General features: G+C 52.2%; 1 protein-coding gene across 1 annotated transcript; it reads right to left on the bottom strand.

Annotated features, from left to right (window-relative positions):
• Positions 1-1402: 1402 nt before the first annotated feature.
• On the bottom strand, positions 1403-6574 carry ZDHHC22 (zinc finger DHHC-type palmitoyltransferase 22). The gene is made up of 2 exons (XM_062577882.1): positions 6013-6574; positions 1403-1668 (listed from the first exon to the last, which is right to left on the bottom strand). The coding sequence occupies exons 1-2, from the start codon at positions 6572-6574 to the stop codon at positions 1403-1405; spliced, it is 828 nt and encodes a 275-aa protein (XP_062433866.1).
• Positions 6575-10475: the final 3901 nt, after the last annotated feature.

The raw sequence follows: 10475 nt of genomic DNA, 5'->3' as shown, positions 1-10475 counted from the left end.
ATTCATCCACCTAGGATGCACTGAGAGCATTTTTTTGAGGAAGAAAATTCACTTTTTGCTATTCATCAGCATAGTTCCCAGCCTGTTAAAGAGAAACAGTGGTTGCCCATCCGGCCCATGGAAGCTGAGGCAGTTTGCCAGAACAGATGCTTCTTGTTAAGGCTGCTGGGGAGTCCAGTGCTGTGATCCTAGCAGAGATGTCATGGTATCCTTCCTTAAAGCACCTGCTGCCATAGGATCTCAGCACTGATCTCACGGGCTGTTGTTGCAGCTGGAAACCAACTGACATATTAGACTGCCTAATCCCCGTAATAATTCCATTAACCTCCTTAATGGAGTTTTAACACGGATGAATTTACCCCTCTGCAGCAATGCAAGAGGGAATGGCCCTGAAAAGCCTGTAAATTGGTGCGGTAGGGATGTACGACATAAACATTTTGGGGTTTGTTTTTAGTGTCCTGATCGGCTGGAAAACCTCCCTGTCTTCCGGGAGTCCGACCTCGTCCCAGCACGATGCGTCACGGCTCACATGCACCAGCAGGGCTCTGGGCACCCTCCTCGCAGCTCCGTGGCTGCACGCTTGCCTGTCTCTCCCTCAGCCTGCGCTGACATGCAGCTTTTTCATTCATTCACCTCTGCGGTTTTCTCTGCTTGTGTCTCTGCATTATGAAGATTTATCTGCTGACTGCTCCCTGTCGGAAAGGCAGCTTGGCTGGGACTGTGCTACTGCTGGAAATAAGCAGCAGAGCTACAGTCCTCACTTATCACTGCACAGGAAGGAGAACAACTGCAGAAAGAGAGAAAATTCAGATTTCTCTTTGTTTTCTCCCTGATTTTCTAGCTTGTGGAGAGAAGATTTATCCACCTTCCTAGCCATATGCAGAGCCTGCTCCTAGGGTGCCTTGGTTACGCTGCAGTTCTATCGCTAAACGCTTCCCAGTATCACAAAGTTGCTTTAGGCGTACGAGCCAAAGACATCCTACAAAACCCTCCCGAGGAACAGATACTGTTTTTAGCGTCTACCACAACAGCTCAGGCTCTCTGAAAGCTCCTGCTGCAGTTCAACAGGGAAGGTATAGGCTGACTGATGGGGACTGGGGGGTGGAAAAGCTAGGCAGGAAGCCATGGGAGGGTCTGGCGGATTTTTGAGTTGTTCAAAGACTGTTGCCACGTACACAGGTGCAGTGATGTGACTACTAAGCTGCAATATCTCTTCATCTACATGGTGTGTGATCGCCTTGTCAATACGCTAAATTTATTCTGTTAGTTCACCAGTCCTTTCCTCCCACAGAGGCTGCAATCCCGAGAGAAGGACTAGTCCAACTCTCCAGTGATCCAGAGAGAGTGGGAGAGACCAGGGAAGGTGTTGTAAATGAGATTCACACAGACACACTCTGGGATTTTATTTCTCTTTCTGCCTATGGTAGTCACTTCCAACGTTCAGCACAGGAATCAGAAGTCCTAGTAGCCACCTCTTCCCAAAGACCTCTCGCAGGTTCTCCCTCCAGGGCCGGGCTCTTACCACCATCCCTTTCCGCACCTGGTACCGCGTCTGCCCGCGTAAGATCAGCAGCATCTGGTGGCAGCAGAAGCCAGCGCAGGCCAGGCCGATCCCAAGCCAAAGGTAGAGCATGAGGATGACAAACATCTCAGAGCTGAGGAGAGCCCCTGAAAGTCAAGAGTCAGAGGGAGGGAAGACGATAAACGAAGCGTTTTAGCCACAGCTCACACGTCAGCGTAACGGCTCTGGACGAGGGAAGCGCTGGCTATGTTCCACAGCAGTTGTCCAAACGGGGAGTTAGGAAAAAAGCTAGGATAGTTGTTGTAACTACACTCAAGCGGTTTCTTTGTAGAGTTCAATGCAAAGAACCCTGATGGGGAAATACTAAAATGGCAGCAGTCTCGGTAGAGTTCTCCCTCGGTCCTACTGTGAGGATCTCGATTCCAGAGGCAAATTCAACCAGAAGTGAAACATATTTGAAGGACTTCAGAACTATTTTGAAGACCAGTGAAATGATTTAAGGACCTACCTGCTAATCATAGTGAAACTAAGATTCCCAGATCCCTTTTGAAAGTGGCTGTGGGCCCTACAGCACCTACACTGTTCCAGAAACCTTACTGCGTGCAGCAGTACTAAGCACAAAGATTTGGGACTCCCCACTGTATATAACATCTTAAACTAGAATGATCAATAATGCCATTCCTAGCATTGAGCAAATGCACTTTTCATATGAGTGCACTAAAAGAAACAGAGAATTTTCCAAAATATTTCCAAATTCCTTTTTTTAACCTCCTGCTAGAATACTCCAAATATTTCATAGGACGGAAACTCTGAACTCAATAGTTTTTGTAATACATATTTATGTTGAATGTATTTAAATTAAAGAAACATTATGTGGGCTCTTTTCTCTACAATAATTTTAGAACTCCTTCTGGAAAATATTAGTATAGTAACAGTTATCGCTGAGTGACCTTTCAGTGCCTAGGCAGATACAAACCCATTAAAATAGCAGAATGTGTGCATATGAATGTGTACACACTTATTTTGCATATACTAATACATTATTAAGCACCCATATTTACATTTGAGCACATAGATACAATGAAATACATGCTAATCGCTGCAAGATTTAAAAATAAGAAAGCTCTCAAATGCTCCCATCTGGAGGAACACACAAGCGGGTTGTTGCAGGCTCCGGGTTCGCGGCAGCTGCAGGAGCCCCTGCGAGAAGCGGGGCAGGACCGCTGCGTCTGCCCCGCAGGACCTCCTGCCAGAGCCGGGACCTCGGGCTTAGCAGACGGTGCTGCCTAAAACAAGTACATGGCTGCTTTAGGCCTTAAGTTTGATACAAGGGGGACTGGATAAATGTCTCTTGTCTCTCTGATACAGAAAACCAGAGTGGATGGTGCCACTGGGCCTTCCAGCCTACGAATCCCAACTTTTTCACCTCAGAGTGCTACAAGTGAGAGGCTGAGACCGACTATGATGGTCACTCCAAGCTTTGGGCTGGGCCAGGTGGGTCCATCTGTGGGTGATTTGTAAGGAGACTGACCGATGCCTAGAGCTTTCAGAAACTGTCCTCGAGGCTAGAAAAAGGCATTGGCATCAGTCAGTTTGCTTTCTAAGGGAAGTGTCATCTTACCCATCTCATCAGATCCTGCTCGAGTCAGTGGGCTTCATCTGCAGTGTAGCAAGGGGAGAGCAATCTCTTTAGGATGATGACAACTCCTCATTTGCCACTTCTACCAGAATAACTTAATGAATTAGATAGGAACTCCAGAGCCAAATATGGGATTGTTTGTCCTTCTTTTACTGGGTCAGAGTGTGACGGAGATTTCTTCCTTTCTACAGCTGATATTCAGCTGGGAATTTGGAAAAAAAATAGCTGTTTTCTTTAAAACCTTATAAATAAAGCTTATAGTCAGCATGGCTCTAGGTTTCATTTCTGTATGAGCTGCTGAAATTAAAAATTGAGGAAGAAATTACCCTTGTCTCCCCTTGCAAATGTTATGCATCTCTGAGGCATGTTTTCCAGATACAAGGTTTTTTAACTTTATTTTCAGGTTAGCTACATAAAACATTTTCTATCATTTCTTTTGTGGATCCAATCTGACCTACATTTACAAAAGTGTTGTTCATTTGTCCCTCATCGCCACAGCCCACTTTAGTCTCAGATTCACTTTTGCTCTAACTGACCTGATGTGATCTCAAGTTTATTGCCATATGTTATCTATGCCAGAAAAGCTGAATCACAAAGCTGAAATTACAGCCTCTGTGTCAGATTCTTAAATCCATGCCTGAGCACAGCCTGGTATAACTAACCAACTGAAAAATTTCCCAGCATGGAGACAGGAAACATATAGTTGACTAAGTTGACATAAGATCAGTAGATCCACCATGGATTACCCTCCAGACCTGCCTCCAGTGTAGAGGACATGCTGGAGAAAAAGACAGAAGTGTCTCTTTTTCTCTGCTATAGCGTTCTCTATTTGGATCCCTCAACAAGCCTTAAGTAATAGTTATGCCAGCTGCATAAGAAAAATGTTGGATGGATGATTCTTTTAAGCAGCTACACCAGACTGTGTTTTTCTTCCTGAGCTTGAGGCTAAATGTGCTAGCAGAAACTCCGCAGGCACCTTTCCCCAAGGAACAAACACACTACTCGGTGTCTGTATATTGCTGGGTGAGGCAGCAGCTTTCACCTCCAGCCAAGCTGAGAATTCAGTGGGAGCGGGGAGCTCTTGCCTCTCAAGTATGTTCTAGCTCCCAGCTCTCACCCCTGCACCCAGCCCAGTTGTGTCCTATGCAAATCTTGTCCATGTGCTGTTTTTGGCACTGGACATTACTGACACCAGAATTTGGTCACTTCTATGACTCCTCAAATAAATATCAGGACCCATCTTGGTGCAAATCAGCCCATAGAATCAGAGAGACGTAATTAATTCCTTGGTCATCTCCTCCCACATTCCTGCCTTAGTCTGCTGTGTTAAGCAGAGCTTAAACACCAGGGAAAATCATGTCCAGAGTTTTTAATGTTAGAGGAGCTCAGGTAACATTATTCACAAAAATGGTTCTACTTGGAAAAATGACTCCATAGAAATGTCATGGCAGGATTTCATGTTTATTATCTCTCAGTGATTACCACGACAAATCTGCTGATTTGCCAAGCAGAGAGACATTTGTTTGTTTTCAGATGGCAAACCTGCAACCCAGCCTGGAATCCAAGCAGCTGTCTGGGACCTCTCTGGCTCTTGCACTACCAGCAATGAAGATTCCACAGCTGAAACATAATCAACGTTTCTGGTGATGGCGCATGAGCCAGAATGGGCACGACCTTTAGTACTGTGCTCAGTTGAATCTGCAAAGCTAAAAAATATGGACTACCTACCTGTAAATAAAACTAATGTAAGTGTGCTAGGCATGAGCTGCCTATGGGGAAAATGACATCTTTGTGCAATCACTTTCAGGGCAGAATAACACACCAAGCTCTCTGCACAGTCACTTCTCAGAGATCAGGCTTTATCTATTGTCAGGTTTTATCTAGCTCTTAGGTTTGGACAGAGAAAGGATTGACACTAGAGAGTTTGAAGGGCATGCTGAAAGGTGAAGTGTCAAGGTTGGAAGAGCAGAGGAAGAGTTGTGGGAGCAGAATTAGGAGGAGGAAGGGGAGGGTTAGGGAGATCTGTGACAGAGCAGGAAGAGAGGGAAGGCAGAAAAAGGAGAAGGAAAGGTAGGGGGTGGTGAAAGGAAGAAAGGCATTTGCTTTTGGTGCAGAGTTCTTGCAGAGAGCAGGCACAGGGGGAATTTCTGTGTCTGTGGATCCATGTCCCAGAGTGGGGTCAAGAGAGAGCTTGCTAATCCTATCACATCAACTTTCCTCTTCGTTTCTAGATGCTGATAGTTTCCTAAACTGAATTCTCCTGTGCAGGAAGAATAAGTCTGCGCCTCCAGACAGGAGGTGGGTGACAGTGAATGCAGTGAGTGTGTGGACCTAGATCAGGAGAGTGGGAATATCTCTACCGGGATATGGGGAATCTGAAGACCTGTGGGATATGAAAACCTACAGACCCACCACCACCACCCACCTCTGCATGTAGGACAGCAAAAAGATGCCCCTTGTCTACAGGACAATGACTGAAATCTTCTCTCTCCTCCTGTCTAATTCCAACACACTCCCTGCATAACCAACAACCCTGTTCCAACAGGGTTGGAACATCCCCAACATCCCTGACAAGCTGGTTACGTTTTTTAGTCTAATGCATTATGACTAGGGCTGTGACTGTAACTTAGAGCGGTTTCTAGCCTTTATTTCAGCTGAGGCAAAGGCATTTGCCAACACAGTGTCTAGACTCTAAACAAGACTTTACTGAACACAAATAATTCTTGCTCTTGCCCATTCCCCCCTCTACCAACCTAATCTCCCACCATGGGGGAAAGAGCACATCCTCCCTCACGCCGCAGGGGCCCAGGAGGAGGAACATGCTTCTCATCTCTGAGGAAGGAGTCCTTACCTGAGAAGAACTGGCTGATGGAGTGAGGCAGAAGGGTGAGGAAGGCCAGTGGATTTGCAAAGGACATGGAAAGCGTGACAGAAATGTAAGCCATGCCTGCCACCAGGGAGTCAAGGCAAGCCAGGGAGGTGTAGAGGCAGAACATGATGAAGTTCCGCATGTTCCCGCTCCCAATGCAGTTCCCTGTGAAGAAACAGTGGTGGTCATGCCTCTGGGTGACTCTGGCACAGAGCCTACAGAAGTGAGTGCTGGGCAAGGCTGAGCCAGGGGACCTGCTTCCATCCAGCCAGTCTGCCGCCAGTTTGGCTCCTTCGCCCAAGTTTAAACCCTTGCCCAAGTCCTCAGGGGTGCTCTGGATCACAAGTATGTAGTTGCCCAGGGCATTAGCTGAGAGGAAGAGGAAGAGGGCCCCATGCAGCAGAGCAGGAGAAAGAAGTGAGGTGTTGGAAGGGTCTCTAAACATGCTGGGGATGAAGAGAAAGATCTGGAGGACGAAGGTCACTAGGGAGATGCACGAGAAGTAGGCTGGAGCAACAACATTGAGCAGCCTGAGAACTAGCATCGCGGGTTACATTCCTGCAGGGGAAAGCAAGGAGAGAGCAAACATCACCGCTTCGGCTGCACACTTCATCCTTCCATTTCCTGCCGGGTCCCCGGCCCGCGCCGGCCCCGCTCGGCTCCGGAAAATGCCCCCTGGGGGCTGCTCTCCCTCGCCGCCCCAGGCACCGGCAGGGCCGGCAGCAGGGGCTGCTCGGGGGCAGCGGTCGCTGCCCGGGCCTTGGAGGAGGCGCCCCGGCCCCGGCGTCCGTCTCTGGGGAGCCCGCAGCGGCGATGCCCGGAGGTCTGCGGCGGCTGGCGGCGAGAGCCGGGCTCCTGCGGCGCGACGGCTGCGCGGGCGCCGCTCTGCTCCCCTAGCAGAGGCTCTCTGCCAGGCAGGGTCAGCTTGGGTACTGCATGAGAGGAAAAAAGGTGGTGCTGGAGGAAGGGGGAGTGAATTGAAAGGAGGGAGGAGAAGGGGGGGGGAGGTTGCTCTAATCCACCGCAATACGGATCAAATCCAATGCTCGAATTTATCCTTTAAAGCCACGGATCTACAGATTACCTCAACGCCGCTGGCCCGCTCCGCACGGAACTAGGAGATGGGCAGAACCGCCGGTGAGCCGCGGTCCGGCTGCGCCTGCGGCGCGGGGCGCCGGGGCGAGGGGCGGCCGGGGGCGGCAGCGGGGCCCAAGCCCGGAGCCACAAGCAGCTGCAGCCCGGTCTGCGAGCGCTCTCGGCCGCAGCGCTGGGCTCCGCGGCCCCAGCAAGGTCGGTGCTGCCCGGCGCCGCGGCCGCAGCCGTACGGAGCGCAGCCCGCGCCCGCGCCGCTCTGTCCCGCCTGCCTCGTCCTGCCCCGTCCTGCCCTGCCCCTACCCCGTCCTGCTCCGTCCTGCCCTGCCCCTACCCCGTCCTGCCCCGTCCTGCCCCGTCCCTACCCCGTCCTGCCCCGTCCCTACCCCGTCCTGCCCCGTCCTGCCCCGTCCCTACCCCGTCCTGCCCCGTCCCTACCCCGTCCTGCCCCGCCGCCTTTCCCTGTCCGCCCCTTTCCCTCCCCGGCACTTGTCTCCCGCCGCCGGGCTCCCTCTGCCCTGCTGCCCTCGTCCTGGCCCCTTCCGCTCCGCACCCTTCTCCTGCCCGGCCGCATCCCCGCTGCCCCTCAGCACCCCGCTCCGTCCCTCAGCAGCCCGCTCCAACCCTCAGCACCCAGCTCCAACCCTCAGCACCCAGCTCCATCCCTCAGCACCCAGCTCCATCCATCAGCACCCAGCTCCATCCATCAGCACCCAGCTCCATCCATTAGCACCCAGCTCCATCCCTCAGCACCCAGCTCCGTCCATCAGCACCCAGCTCCGTCCATCAGCAGCCAGCTCCATCCCTCAGCACCCAGCTCCATCCCTCAGCACCCAGCTCCATCCATCAGCACCCAGCTCTGTCCCTCAGCAGCCCGCTCCATCCATCAGCACCCAGCTCCATCCCTCAGCACCCAGCTCCATCCCTCAGCACCCCGCTCCGTCCCTCAGCAGCCCGCTCCGTCCCTCAGCAGCCCGCTCCATCCATCAGCACCCAGCTCCATCCCTCAGCACCCAGCTCCATCCCTCAGCACCCCGCTCCGTCCCTCAGCAGCCCGCTCCGTCCCTCAGCAGCCAGCTCTGTCCCTCAGCACCCAGCTCCATCCCTCAGCACCCAGCTCCATCCATCAGCACCCCGCTCCATCCCTCAGCAGCCCGCTCCATCCCTCAGCAGCCCGCTCCATCCCTCAGCAGCCCGCTCTGTCCCTCAGCAGCCCGCTCCATCCCTCAGCAGCCCACTCTGTCCCTCAGCAGCCCGCTCCATCCCTCAGCACCCAGCTCCAACCCTCAGCACCCAGCTCCATCCATCAGCACCCAGCTCCATCCATTAGCACCCAGTTCCATCCATCAGCACCCAGCTCCGTCCATCAGCAGCCAGCTCCATCCCTCAGCACCCAGCTCCATCCCTCAGCACCCAGCTCCATCCATCAGCACCCAGCTCTGTCCCTCAGCAGCCCGCTCCATCCATCAGCACCCAGCTCCATCCCTCAGCACCCAGCTCCATCCCTCAGCACCCCGCTCCGTCCCTCAGCAGCCCGCTCCGTCCCTCAGCAGCCAGCTCTGTCCCTCAGCACCCAGCTCCATCCCTCAGCACCCAGCTCCATCCATCAGCACCCCGCTCCATCCCTCAGCAGCCCGCTCCATCCCTCAGCAGCCCGCTCCGTCCCTCAGCAGCCCGCTCTGTCCCTCAGCAGCCCGCTCCATCCCTCAGCACCCAGCTCCAACCCTCAGCACCCAGCTCCATCCATCAGCACCCCGCTCCATCCCTCCTCACCCCACTCCATCCCTCAGCAGCCCGCTCCATCCCTCAGCACCCAGCTCCATCCCTCAGCACCCAGCTCCATCCATCAGCACCCAGCTCCGTCCATCAGCACACAGCTCCGTTCATCAGCACCTCACTCCAACCCTCAGCAGCCCGCTCCAACCCTCAGCACCCTGCTCTGCCCCTCAGCACCCTGCTCTAACCCTCAGCACCCCACTCCATCCCTCAGCACCACTCTCCATCCCTCCTCACCCCACTCCATCCCTCAGCACCCTGCTCAGCCCCTCAGCACCCCACTGACCCTCAGGGACAGCCAAGTCCCATGGGGAGAGCAGGTAGGTGAGAAGGTCCTGCCTGCCCCAGAGCACAGAGAGCCCTTCCCTCTCGCACTAGTGCGAGTAAGGGGAAGCCAGAGCTTGGACATTTCTGGGGGCATGTGTGGGGAGCAGCCTCTCAGGCAAAGAAAACGTGAGGGGAGAGTCTCTGCAGGTTCAAAGCCTCCCTGGGCTTGTTGGGCACTCGCACAACAGCAGACACCTAGGAAAAGCTTTGAATTGGGCAGGTGATGCACAAGCAACATGGGACACTGGCAGGATCTGTGCAGACATGTTTTTGCCCTCTGATAGCCACATGTCCTCTCCCTCTCTGCCCACCCACACACCCCTTGTGCTTGTGCTGTCTACACAGATGCCATGTGCAGCCTCACACTCTCCCACACACCTACATGCCATACCCTCAGCTCTGAAGACAAGCATCCCCATCTTCCTCTGAAGCAGAGCCACCCATGACAGGAGAAGGGGAAAGAAGAGGGCTGTTGGTGTGCGGCTTTGCCCCTGGAGATAGCAAAAATCTGCACTGGTCACAAGTCAAAGAAAAGAGGATTTAATCCGATATGAAGTCCGAGGCTTGCTGGCCAAACCCTCAGCATACCCAGTAACAGACTCGGCTGTTCCAAGAGAGACTCTTCTTTCACCTGAAGGTGCAGACTAAAATTAAAGTGTGTTTCAGGTCTCAGTTTCTAGGGAGAGACATCTGGGGGAGAGAGTGGTTGTGTTTGTCTCTTGCACGTACATTACTGTGGAGACTGATGACAGTAACTGAGTTCAAGGCTTCTTTATCAGAAATAACTTTTTTTCTCCTAGATCACTTTCATGATTCAGTATTTCTGAGAAAAACAGTGGCATAATAAAAGCAAGTGAAAACCAAGACTGTAGGCACTGGATTTGTAGTGAGAAACAACTAAGAGGCACCTTCAGCAGAGCTGGAGGAAAAGCTGCTCAGCACAAATCTAGCTTTCACTCCCACCTCCCTCATTCTCCTGTCAGGGGTTCTGAGAATAAAATTCGTTCAATATTCCCTCATCTCATCAATTTAAAGTAGACTGAGCCTTGCAATAAAGATATGTGACCCCGCCTGGATTCTATCTTTAAATAATCAGACAGTGTTTTCTCCATATTTTAACAGCTTACATCAAAATAAAAAGATTACACAGAAACCTTTTCATGTACTGAAAGGTTCTTAGACTGAAGGGACTGCATCTCATGAAAGACATTAAGTCTGCCTGTATAGGAACATCATAAGCTGTATCCAAA

This window comes from Rhea pennata, chromosome 5 (genome assembly GCF_028389875.1).
Source record: "Rhea pennata isolate bPtePen1 chromosome 5, bPtePen1.pri, whole genome shotgun sequence".
Lineage (NCBI taxonomy): Eukaryota > Metazoa > Chordata > Aves > Rheiformes > Rheidae > Rhea > Rhea pennata.
This window is presented reverse-complemented; position numbering and strand designations above follow the sequence as displayed.